Genomic DNA, 13,613 nt, shown 5'->3' with positions numbered 1-13,613 from the left:
CACTTAAAGGGTTAAATACATATTTACACTAAGTATTTTACATATTATGTGTAAATTTGTTCAAAAGTGATATTTCTCTTAAATGTTTTAAATTAAAACATTAAAGTAAATCTCAACATCAAATTAGACAATAAAGTGATAAAGTCACTTAAGTGATAAATTACGGAGCAACTCAACATCAAATTATAATATACAATGCACTATAATGACTTTAATCACTTACGTGATAAAGTAACTTAAAAACATAACATAGAGTGATTTTAAGTTATATTTTTCAAAAAGTGCAACTCAACATTAGAATACAAGGCCAATATTTTAAATATGTAATTAAAGTTGCAAACCGCCATTTTTTGGCACTTAATCATTGATATCTTTTGACTAAACACACCATTTAAGCCCCAAGATATCTTGAATCGAAGGTATGACCGAAAGCAAGAGACTGAAGGAAACAAACAAGGAAAAACAAACAAGACAAACACTTAAACACGCAAAAGGGACTATGAAGGTCTCAAAAATCAAAAATAGGCTAACAAATTGAAAAAACAAAAAAAACTTGATGAGAACCTTCAATAAAACGTTTCGCAATATGGATTGGTGACAATCATTTGATCATCAATTTCTGCCAATCAAATAATGAGTTATCTTAGAGAAAAGTGAAACTCAATTGGAAAATTTTTGTACTGTTCCCTCCATTTTGTGATGTCATCACAAAATTGAGGACATCTTCATCTCTCGTTATTTCTAGCATCATACCCTACATTCCAATCAAACAACCAAGGTCTACAAAGCAACATGTGGCACACATCTATAGGCATGATGTCACCCACAACATTATCCTTATAACTTTCTATTTGAAATTCAACTAAAGCTTGTTTATCTAGCAATAATTGATGCCCCTTTCATAACCATGAAACTTTGTAAGTTGTAGGATATTTAACCTTCTCAAGACCTAGTTTATCTACCATTTTAACAACCAATAAATTATCGGTGCTTCTTCTATCTATGATAATTTTGCAGCACTTACCTTTGGCTTTACATCTTGTTCTGGCTTAGGCTCTCTTTTGTACCGGTTCTTTACTTTCTTTTGGTGGCTTCCATAATACTCTTTTTTAACAACAAAGACTCTCCACACTCATGTTCCTCATTGTGATGAGAAGGTGATCCCACACTTTCTTGATCTTCTTGCACAATCTTGTTTTTCCTTTCAAGCCTTACTCATCTTTCTTATAGGAGCTCGGAAGGCTCCTGATTTTTATGACCAGCATACTAATTGCACTTGAAATATCTACATTTCTACATTGTTGTTGCTCTTTATTAGCATAAAATCTGTCTCATCTTGATGTTGTTGTTGTTCTTTATTAAAATATTGTCCTCTTCCTCCATAGCCTCTACCTTTTTCTTGTCAGCTTTGATTCATCATAAGCTTCTCTGCCTTGAGGCTAAATTGATCAGCCTACTGAAAGGTTCTAGAGGTTGCAAGGCTCAACTCGTCTTGCAAACTATACTTCAAAATATTCAAATATCTTGCTACTTTCTCCATGTCTTCTTCACTGACCAAGCTACCAGCTTGTAAAACTCTTCGTTAAATTTTTTTACCAACATATTAATTTTGCTTGAGGTCCTCCAATCTTTTGGAAAGACGTATTTGATAATCACCCGAGAAAAACATAACCTTCATTTTAGCTACAAATCTATAACAAGTTTTAATCTTGTCCTGATTCTTCTTTTATCTCTCTGGTTGAACATAGTCCCACCACATAGAAGAGTGGGTTTTGAGTCTCATACAAAAAAACTTAACTCTCTTTTCTTCCCCAACTTCGTCAAACTCAAAACATTTGTCAAGTTCACTAATTCAAGTAACAAGTTCCTCTCCATTCTTCCAAAATAAGTGGAAAGCTCTACCTTTAGCTTAGCTCCTACACTCATAATTGCTCTTATTAATCTTTCATCCTCTCTAGTGAGTTCTACAAGAACATTATCATTGACTTGGGATTTCTCTTCCTCTTTCATACCGCTTCCCTCATTAGTCACTGCACCTCTTATTTGTGCCAGCTCCATGGCATCCAACCTTGTTCTAATATTTTGCAACATTTCAAACATGTTATCCTTTTGTCCTCTCCAACCACCTCCTCTAATCATATTTCACGGTGACATTCTTTCCACACCACAGTTACCCAATCACTTCCGCAAGACTTATTCAAGTCTGCACTACCCTTCCCCCAACTGAAAGAAACTTACCACAAACACTCAATTTAGCAAACAATACAAATAAACCAAAATTATAAAGGCGATGCCCCTGCATCATTGTTCAATTTTCTATAATTTGTATCCACATAGTTATGTGCATCTCTTCAACAATGTCACACAGCAAGCATGAGTTTCAAGAAATAAGAATCAGCATGCTCTTTGTTGCTTTAATACGCAAGATCTCTAACAATATTATCTTCTATCCTCTACAACAAACAACAATATTTGGCAAAGGCATAGAAATTAGTGCCCAGAATCAGTAAAATAAAATAAAAAGTTCCCAAACAAAACAATAGTGTGCCAAAGGTAAATTACTCCACAAAAAAAACATTTGGCTCCTTGATAATCAGACAAAGCATTTCGCATCCTAGATAATTCTTTATCTCAACATTATCCTTTAAAGAAGCCCTTTCACTTTATGATTAACTACGATTACCATATCTGTCATTCACTTAGGCGAAAGGAAAATATGGCTTTGATACCTTGTTAAAACACACAGTAATCATATTAGACCACTATTGCAGATACCTAAAAAATGCATTGTGACCATGAATACAATGAATTATATTGGTTTATAAAGCCATGTCCCATTAACTATCCAAGTAACTCCCATACTGGAAATCCACTTGATTCATTTCTAATTAATACAAACAATATGATAACAAAATTTATTTATATCACCCAATCTAATATTAACCAATACATTCAACAAGTAATTAACTTATAAGGTACTCACCAATCCAATCTAATATATAGAATGCAACAATAAAATGCTATTGCAACTTTCCTGCTCTGACACTTTTTGAATTCTCTCTCTTCCATGGTGTACGTCGAGGGCTCCCTCCTCCTCGATCCAAGCCCCCCACCTTTGGCTGATGTTTGTTCAGATTCATTTTTGGTGCTCAACTCACGAGAGTCTTCAGTGGATGTGGTCGGTGTAAACTTGGTGATTCCAAAGGAATCTTTTGGGGGCGTTGACATTCAGCCTGCCCAAACTTCTCGTTCTACAAAGGGTGGACTTGGTGATGATCTAGCTTTTCTAGGAATCCCATCCCCAAATGTGGTTGATGGTTAATGGAACCTAGTGTCGGCTTGGTCTCAAGCGATGGGTAGGGCTTAAAAAGAGGTTTTGGTCAGCCTATCTTTTGCTCCCCCCCGTTGGAACAACCTAAAGTTACCCAAGGGTTGAAAGGGCCTGAATTTTTTCTCTGGACTTTGTAATGGAGAATATTTCTTCCTCACTTCAGCTATGCCTTATAGGTAGATTTATTGCCTTCAGACCAACAATCGACATGGTTAGGATTGGAGACTTAAGAGGTAGTGTCACTGTTCACAATTCTTGCTTTCCCTAGTGGTCTTTTTCTCTTTAAGTTTATGACGGAGGTTGACAACGAATCAGTGTTGTCAAGTTCATCGATTTACAAGAAACATAGTTTTGTCATTGCTAAATGGAAGCCTAGTTGTGGTCCCACTGCTGATTTACATTGTCTTGCCCCTATATGGAAAGAGTACATGGTCTCCCTCTAGAATTATGGGATGAAAGAGTGTTTAACTAGATTGGGAACTCGATTGGGCACTTTATCTCAGTTAACGAGGTTATGCAGCCCAAATCCAAACTTGTTTATGCCACATTCTATGTTAATGTACTTGTTAATCACCCCCTACCTAACCTTGGGGTAAGAAGGCTCAAGCTATAGTTGATGAAAATGCCACACTCTACTGCTAACGCTGCTCAAAGTATGGGCATGTTGTCTCAGATTGCAAGCCCCCCCCCCACCCCAAAAGAGAAGGAAGTTTTATCTCCAGGTATTGTCGTGAATGTTGTCTTTGCAATGGAATCAATGTTTGTAGCTCCCCCTCTTGAAAGTGTTGACAAGGTTGGTTCTCCCCTGAAGGTCTTGGAGAAGGTTTTGACTTCTGAGATGGAGTATTACCCCTTCCTTAAAGGTATCAACGATCTCTTGTTGATGCAAGGAGTTATAAGGAATTAAAGAACACATGTGGAATAAACTCAACTTAAAGCATTCGACACTCCTCACTCAAAGATGCATAGAGAAGCTACATATAAATTAATGAAACCACAAAGAACACAAGGCTAGATGTAGCAGATTTCTAAGTGTAATTATTTTACTTCACATATAAAGAAACCACAACACGCCCGGCTGTGAGGCCTTCTGGGTTGCGACTTTATACAAACCAAGGATTATACAATCTCAAAGCCTTAGCTCGCATCTTCTATCATCTCTCCTCTAAGAATGCTACTTTCCTACATCTAACCAAGCTTTTTTTATAGCTAGCTAAGCCACAAGTTGGCTATTCAAGCATTTAATTACAATATAGGTTCATACTTGGAATAGTAAACCAAGATCCGCCCAAACGACAATATGAAACAATGCACACTTAAAGGTAGGTCCACATGTGTGTTAGAAGTCGGCTCCTAACTACACAAGATGCCACGTAATCAACAGAAACCCTGTCAATCGGAACAATACACTTCACAAGATGAAAAGAGCAGGAAAACAAGACCGCAAAGAACGGCATGGCACTTAAGAAATATAGAACTTTAGAATTTGCATGCTTAGGGAAAGCATCTAGGATAGGTCCTCGACATGATGACAATTGCGCATAACATGAAAACAAAAGCAGCAACAACTACTTCACGAACAACAAACTGATACAAAAAACAAGAAATATTTTTGGTTGATGCAAGATTGCTCAAAGACCCAAGATGCTCCTGCATCACTTGCACACTACTAAGGTGGTTGTTCCTCCCACTACTGCTTCGGTGGCTTTGGAAGAAGGTAAAATCCCCTATCAAACTCTTGTTGGTGGGATGCACTCCGAAGGGAAGGATAGCATGCACCTTAAAACACCCACCACGGGTGTGATTCCACCTTCTATTGAAGATGCTAAATTGTTATATGAAGAAGGATACTGAGAAGTTGATTGGGCGAGGGTTCAATCCCTCTCATGACTGAGAATAATCCTAATGCCTCCCCAACCCCCTCCTCTGTGATATTCCAAATAATACAACTCAAGAGTACAGGCCTTCCAACAATACACTGCCACTGTACCTATAGTACCTCCCCCATTTGATCCTTGTAAGTCATCTGGAAGGATGCAACGTTGACGCTCTTTCTTTCTAAGTGATCTTGTTAGCACCTATGAGTGGTCTACACCCTTTGGGTGATTTGATTTATGTTATTGTATCAGCATGATAATCATGCTTATGCCTGATTTTGTGATTATGATGTATTTGATGGTTTTATTTGGGTTTGTGCCAGTAGTTACCTGGATTCGTATGGTATCACGATGGTGTATTGTGAGTACCCCTTAGATGAGAACAATGGTTGCATTGTATTATTTCTCTGTTGCGGCTGATTGGGTTCTTGCAGCAGTGTTGACTCATGTGTTTTACCATGTTGACTTATGGTATTTTCGTCATATCAATATCACGGTATTTTACGATGTTAATTGGTACTTTTTACATTCAAGGTTTATGATGCTGCTTCAGGATGACTATTTTAGATTCATGTATATCATCCCTTTTCTACTCCTGAGTATTATGTTATTTATTCCATTATTAAATACTTAGAATAATTGGAAATGAGCTATCCATACTAGATTCATGGAATCATGTACTACGAATACCTATCTTGTTCCTTTCAATATACTTATTTAAATAGGTTATTTAAATGAGATTAATTAGATGCTTTATTACGTGATTGCATGTAATTGTTGCTTCGGCTAGTATATATTGTGCATATACACTTAATTGTGTTCATGTATTGTATAGGACTTATATACCTAGCAGTGGCACATGGAGTTAGTGATCAAACCTTCCATGCTGGGCCAATATCGCCCCTGTATGGACAATGTATCTTTATATTGATTACTTTAACCCTCTAGTAATTGATAAACTAAATTTGGATTTATTATGCATATGTTTCTAGACCCATGAGCGTGTCTGCTGATTGCAAAAAATGTTAATTAAATGTTGACATAATAGGTTAGAGGGATTTTATTTAATTGTTTAATTTATTTCATGTACTGGCTAATTTGTCGTAGTTGAATTCCAATTTAATTGGAATTGACTAATTTAATTTGGGAAAGGGGCCAATCGGTTATTAAGTTATTTCAATAACCTAATTTATAAGCCACTTGGAAAAAATGCTTCTATTGGCAAATGAGAACTTTATTTCTCACTCATGCCTTTTAATTTCATGTTTCGAAAGCAAAATGTTCAAACCCTCTTTGGGCTAAAACAATGTTTTGTTTGTTGCAAAAGTTTGGCTCAATGGAACTTCGCAAGATTGGTCTCGTTGGATTCATATCAGGATTACTCCACTTTGCTAAAGGTTTCAACCAATTCGACGTAGTATTCATTTATTTCTCCCCATTCTTGGTTTTTACCAAATGTGTGAGGTAGGGCTTGGGAGGTCCAGAAGGGGGGTCAAGAAGCCACTTAGTACCATGCTTAGGAGTGTTGCCTCCTGGGGAAAAAAAGAGTTGATGAGATGATTGGAGTGTTGTCTCTTGGGCAATTGATGCTGCAAAGAGTGGTCCTAAAGCCTCAAGGCCTCCTGAAGGTAGAGCACGAGGCACCTATAGTCGATAAAATTGAAAAAGGGGAGAGACTAAGTCTCTCTGAACAAGCAATAGAATCTCCCTCTACTCTCATGATAGATAGGAAAGCAGAAAATGAAATGTGTCTCCATCTCTACCTCCCCAAAGTCACAAAGCTAGCAAATCTTGTCTTCCTTGGCCAACTAACGATCGGTCTAATGTAGAGCCGATGTGATCACACTCTGAAGAATAAAAGAGATATTTGGGGCACATGTGACCAACAGTGAGACAAGTACGAAAATAAAACAATAATCCAACCTTGTAAATCAAGAAAGTGCTCTATATAGAGAGTCATCCTTGGGCAAAGCCCCCCTAGGGAGCTTAACCAAGTAGTGAGGATATACTACCTATAAATGTCCATCCTAATGTGTGTATTCAACTCTTACTAGGACGGCAGAAGATGGGAGGGGCATCCTAAGAGTAATGGAAAGGAGGAAGGTGAACAATGGCAATCCCCACCAAACCCAAAAGAATTGAAGCTTCAGCAAACCAACATCAAGCCTGAACCAAGGATCGAAGCCTGCAATTTCCTCTGAGGAGTAGTAGGCTTGGTAGGAATATTTGAGACACCCCTCAAACGAGATCAAAAAGCATCATAGGCAATGTCAGAACCAAACCAAGTTGAAAATGGTACCATGGTACCAGGTCTAAAAGGGTAGGCACTGAACTTAGCTAGGACAATACTGTGTGGTACAAACTAATTGCATCAAATGATGTGCCGAAGAAGGAGGGTATAGACCCACTCCACAAAGGCCCAATTAGACTCTAGTAGAGATGACAACCACACTACAAAACCATGAAGAATTGTCAGTCTAATCAAAGTGTCCATAAGAGCCAACTTGGACGTGATGTCTTGTAAGTGATGTCGGAAACATTGTCTCTCCATACGGGCCAAAGAGCCATACCCTTTTTTAAATCAATGCTAAAGTGTTTGTCTCATTCTGAAATGAGGGCTAGAAAACTTGATGTCCAAATACGTGTAGGAAGAAGAAATCTCAACCTTCGCACCCTAAAAAAAGTGGAGGTGAGAGGTCTTGAGGCAATTGAAGACCATCATCTTAGTCTTACCCAAGTTAATTGTCAACTGTCGTGGGCCTTTGTAGACCCACAACCTAGAAGCCTTTGTAGACCCACCAAAGATGAGGCCAGAAGGACCACATCATCCGCAAAGAGTAAGATAGAAATCAAGACTTGGTGTAACGAACAACCATCCCTCAGAAGGGAGTGCACTTGAACAAATGTCTCCAACTCATCAATGTAGAGCCCAAACAATGTAGGAGACAAATGGCAATCCTGCTTAACCTCAACGTTGCTCCAAATAAAGTCGAACACCCCGTGCGACGTCTTCATGCGACCAGCCATTATCTCATATCTAATGATGGTAGTTAAACGAGTCTTAGTAATACCAGTGTTATGAAGTCTTTGAAAGAGGGTCATCCTAGGAACAGAATCAAAATACTAGCAGAAATTGGCAAAGTATCAGTGAACCTTCGAGGGGCGACGATAAGCCTCCTTGCTAATGGCCCTGAGAGTCAGAATGTGGTCCTTTCTCTAATAATCTAGTCAAAAACCAGCCCGAATATTTTGTTAATGATTGATCAAAAACCTAAGAGACGAGAATACTATGCAAAATTGTAGCGTAGGGTTTGGGGAAAATGTACCCAACCATGATAGTCATGTAGTTATTGGGATCTAAAGCACACCCAATCTTGTGTATCGTAAGGATGATATGTTGCAACCAAGAGGAGGGGAACCCTGTGACAACCACTTTGCCGAAAAGATTGGGCCCAAAATCATGTTGTCGTCCTTGATGAGTACTACTTAGAACCCTTCCTGATCCGCAACTCTACTGTTGTTCATGGACCTAAACCCCTCTCTGATGTTGGTGAAGGTGAAAAGATAGCAGTGGGGGAGAGGGGTGATAGAGATGGACGGATGATCGAGGATATCATAGATTGTGAAGGTGTGGGAGACCAACGAGTTGTGATCAAAGGTAGGGGGTAGGGGGGACCAGCATGGAAAAAGGGTGCACCAAAGGGCCTTGGGGAACGAAAGGAGCGAGAACTGAAGAGATCGGTTGCAATGCGATATGAAGGTGCCCTTTTTGAAGAAGAGGAGCTGGGAGTAAGAGTATTTCAGCTGCATGGAGGCTAGGGGGAGGGTGGAGGCAGTGCACATTGTGCGGCGGAAGGACTTACAGTCATCATCATACCCTTGGCTCATAGGGCAGGTGTTTTTAGGCTTGGGGAGAGGGGTCAAAGAGGTGGTGTGATGGGGGAAAGAAAAGAGGGTCGCTTCCCAAATGGATGCGGATAGGCTTTCTTAATGGTGTAGATCTTTTTATCCATAGTTGCTAACCTTCCTGTAGTAATGAGACTGCATCCAGTACAAATTTATTTTCTCTGGTTCTTGCTAATATAACCCCTCTATTCTAGAAATATGGTTCTGTTTAACTAATAACAGTACCTTTATAAACTATATTCTCTAACAACATACATGTTAATGACAGTTCTTTCTACAGACAGTAATCACGTAATTCCTTCACTATTATCATATATTGTTGGTTATACTTCAGTTGATTTAGAGGTGGGGTTAGAATTTAACTTCATGAGCGCCTAGTTTTATGTGTAAGAAATCTTCCTTAAAACAAAGGATAGTCTTCTCAATATTAAACATCATTACAAGCTATTTATCCAAAAGAAATGTCTAAAACTACAAGAAGAATTCCAGCAAATGATATCAAGGCGGATAATACCTGTGCAGCTATACTAGTGTGTGTATGCACAACACCTTTAGGTTTACCTGTGGTGCCACTCGTATACACAATCAATGCAGCTCCATCACCTACAGTACACATGAAAAATAGAGATGCTTGAGAATTTTACAAATGATCCACTACAAACATATAATACTTAGAAGGGGATTCACATACAACATACCATCCGCTGTTGTATATTTTTCAACATTCGCCAATATATCTTCAAATAGAATGCTTGAAGCTTCAACCTTAAATGCACTGGACATAGATGGTTCACAATATGCTGGGAGCTTGGGAAAGACAGGAATTAGACAAAAGGGTACAGAACATTTCTGTGCAATGCCTTCCAGAAGTTCCTGACATTCCTTGGTACCCATTATGACAGAAATTTTCTGCAAAGAATAAGAACACTAATTGCTTTTATTTCTCATAAAATATAGATGGTTAAAGAGGTAAAAGAAGAGAACAAGGACAACAATATGTGCTGCTCATCCTGGGACCAATACAGTTAGAAATAGTTTCCGCTAATATAAGCCTTTTTTATAATGTCTGAGTTGTAGCTCCAATACTACTTGTAAACATTCTTGAAGTTGCATTGAGTTGCAAATGCTAATCAATATTATTTTTAATTGTATTGTAGCTCTAATAATCGCTGTCGAGATTTCTGTAGATGGTTTGAGCTTCAAATGCTAGTCAATATAAGTTTTAAATGTGTGTTATAAGCATACACAGCAGGCCATAATATTGATACTCAAAATTGCATCTGTACTCTAATTCTTATCATATATATTTTAACAAGCTACATCTGTGTGGTTAAGTATTGCCCAAGCCGATAAAAAATCATTCAAAAGAAGCATCTGATGAAAACCCATAATAGACTAGCTACTTGTCATTAGAGGGGCAGATACAAATTCAACTTCCATTACACAATAAGAGTGAGAAAAGGATTCATTTCAAAGGACTGCTTTATCATGCTTTTAAACAACAAAGGTGTTTCCTTCCTGATCTAACCAATTAAATCTTGTCAAAGTCCTCTTAGTACTGTTCTCTATCATGTCCCCTTTTCAAATACTTAAAAAATAATAATCTTTGCTAAGGCAGGCAGGCCCAAGAAAGTGAAGTTTCAGGAAAAGGGGGTTAATCTTTGGAAACCGTTGGACTAATAAATGAAAATTATTATTAAAATATGTTTCATTAACCTCTCTTGGACGTGAGTTACAGTTATGCCCTCTTTTAAGGGGTTTGGAGGCATTTTGGGCTGATTCGAGAACTTGATTTTTGCTCATTCTTTGTTATTCTTCAGAGGCTGCCAAACCTGTGGAGAAGGAGACCCAAGAACGGGAGTTTGCAGGTTTCCAGGGAGACCCAAGAACGGGAGTTTGCAGGTTTCCAGGGAGACCCAAGAACGGGAGTTTGCAGGTTTCCAGGGAGACCCAAGAACGGGAGTTTGCAGGTTTCCAGGAAGGCTAAGGACGGGAGTTTGAAGCCATTCCATGTGTATGCTTATACAGAGTTTGCCTTTGTGCTGAACAGTGTAGATTTGTGGGTTTTTGGGTGTGTTTTTTGCATGAGTTTGGTGTTTTCAGTTGAGCATTTCATATCAATTTTGGTTGCTGTTGTATTTCAGACTTTAAGCTGTTCAGATAGAGCTGAATATATGTATTGGGACGTGATTAAACTTCTGAGATAGTTTATTAGTGTTTTTGTGGTGTTTCCGAGCATTTTTGTGTTAATTTCGGGAGCCCGATGAGCATAGTTTTTGTCCTACATTTGTGAGCTGTTGTGTAAAGGCTATATAGATCTGGAAATGTCATTTTGTAGGCTGTTATGCTGCTGAAATTTCTGTAAAAATGGTCATTTTCAGATTTATTAATAATAGGTGAAGCTGTGAAGCTTTTGGCACCATTTCTGGCATACCCGATTTGGGGTTTCTTGAGAAATTTGGAGGATCTTTGTGATATTAGTTGTTTGATCTTAAAGATCTGATTAAGGTTGGAAATATCATACAAAATCAGAAAAGGGACATTTCATTCTCGTTCTTGGACAAGATCCTAAATATGAAAGATTGGGCCTCGGAAAAATAATGGAAAGCAATAAATGAAATAACAACATACTGAGAAATATATTCAAATTGGTATTTACCATTTTACCCATGATTATGCAGATCATGAAAAAATTTTAAAAGACCCAGGTAAATAGACAAATGTTCATTGTGAATGGCTAAAGTTAAACTTTCCATTGTAGGAAGACATTTGCATAACAAGTTAGAAGACTTTCCAACGGTCAAATATTTCAGTTATAGCAATATGGCAATACAATAGCAAGAAACATGACAAGTAGCTATGTCCAATAGATTTGACATATGCCAACAATCAGATCACCCTAAAAGGGGTTCTCGACAATGCAAGTATATATGAGAAATTATTTTGTACCTATAGAAGGTGATAAATGCAAAGCAGTTCTCATAAGAACTGCAGCAGTTGTGTCCCACTGAGTCACTTAAATTTGAATAAAGACATGTAAGTGTTAGAAAGTTCAATTTTACAAATATTAAAATATCAAAAACAATGTCCGTTCGGCTATGGTTTAGCTGCTAACAATAAGGTTAGGACTTTTCTTACAATAATGATCCACATTCAAAACCTAGAGAGAATATTACAGCAATTACCATGCTTATGCAGCTTGCAATAAATAGAAAAGAAATTGATTTTCGACAATTCAACATTCAATGAGATGTTAGGGTTGGTTTCATGAGAGAGAAAAAATTGTCAGTTGTGAGGAAGGTCTTCTTCCCAATAGTTCCCAATAATTAATGGACTCCTTTAAACTTTCGAAAGAGGTAGTGTTCATTGGCTAATTACATATAATACTAATCAAATCCCAAACCCAATTTCTATTATTTTATGTACAAATATAATAATAGAAAAACAAAAATTTTGCCTAATCATTTTTAATATCTAGTTGTAGTATCACTGCAATATATCCTCAGATTCAAGTGCTCCTATTAACAAAATCATCTTCCTGCATGCCAAGCATTATTCCATCCAATGCCAGTGTTGTAGAGTTCATTCACTTTTGCAAATAGTTTTTACTTTTCAGTCTTAATCACACTTTTCTGCTGTGTATGATAATGAAAGAAATGAAAAGGAGGCACAAACCGCATCATCCATAACGTAGAGAATTTCTGTTTCTGGGTAACTAAGAGCCAGGGGAACCACAACACCACCACCGATCCACGTTGCCCACATCCCAGCCACAAACTCTGCTGAGGGCTTCGCCATAATCCCTATCCGAGTTCCACTAATACTGGAAATTGAAGTACTTTTTAATTTACTTATCTGATGTGACGCAGTTTCATTTGTACCTTGATTACGCTCCTGCAGCACAAACATGTTCCCATTTATAGTCACAAACTCAGTAACACTCAGCTTGAAATGCATGTGATAAACTAATAATTATGCACCCCATTTAGACAAATCCCTGAATCACACAAATTCATCAATCAGCAATCTGGCCACTACCTTTTCCATCATCTAAAATTCTATTGATTTTTTCTATTACTCTACCATGATAGAAAACTTGAAGACCTGATCTTACAAAATAACTTGATTGATATATAGTATATACAGACAGTAAGCATCAAAACTAAGGCTTGTTTGGAATAATTTCACTTCTTCAAAGATAAATTAACAGTTACTACAGATCTTTAAACAACTATAATTTTACAAAAGGATAAATATAGCGTAGAAAAAATGACCAAAGAAAGCAGTTACTTGAACTCGAAGGCGCACAAACTATACACAAGGCAATGGACAAGGCATCAACAACTGATCAGTAGAGATCAGTTTGCCAAGTTTAAAGATGCAAGAATTGAATTGCAGGAACCAGAAGTTGGAAATTTGGAGACAAATGAAGGATTTGGCAACATTGTATGGAATTGCTGACTTGAAGAGGCAACACCCTTGTCATTTCTGGTAGTGGT

General features: G+C 37.7%; 1 protein-coding gene across 7 annotated transcripts in view; it reads right to left on the bottom strand.

Moving 5' to 3' along the window:
- Nucleotides 1-13,613, bottom strand: part of LOC149558715 (putative CoA ligase CCL8) — a 243,734-nt gene that overhangs the window by 193,632 nt on the left and 36,489 nt on the right. For all 7 annotated transcript variants that reach the window (XR_016365057.1, XR_016365059.1, XR_016365058.1 and 4 more), the window contains exons 3-5: nucleotides 12,790-13,008; nucleotides 9,813-10,023; nucleotides 9,629-9,717 (exon numbers count right to left, since the gene is read on the bottom strand). Coding sequence is in view for 4 of the 7 variants with exons in the window: in XM_089832815.1 (XP_089688941.1) it covers nucleotides 9,629-9,717; nucleotides 9,813-10,023; nucleotides 12,790-13,008 (519 nt within the window). In the remaining 3 variants the exon portion in view is untranslated. The remainder of the gene's footprint in view (nucleotides 1-9,628; nucleotides 9,718-9,812; nucleotides 10,024-12,789; nucleotides 13,009-13,613) is intronic.

Source organism: Cupressus sempervirens, chromosome 5, assembly GCF_028749045.1.
Source record: "Cupressus sempervirens isolate cs-2001-9-10 chromosome 5, ASM2874904v1, whole genome shotgun sequence".
Taxonomy (NCBI): domain Eukaryota; kingdom Viridiplantae; phylum Streptophyta; class Pinopsida; order Cupressales; family Cupressaceae; genus Cupressus; species Cupressus sempervirens.
Note: the sequence above shows the minus strand (reverse complement) of the source record. Positions and strands in the feature narration are given on the sequence as shown.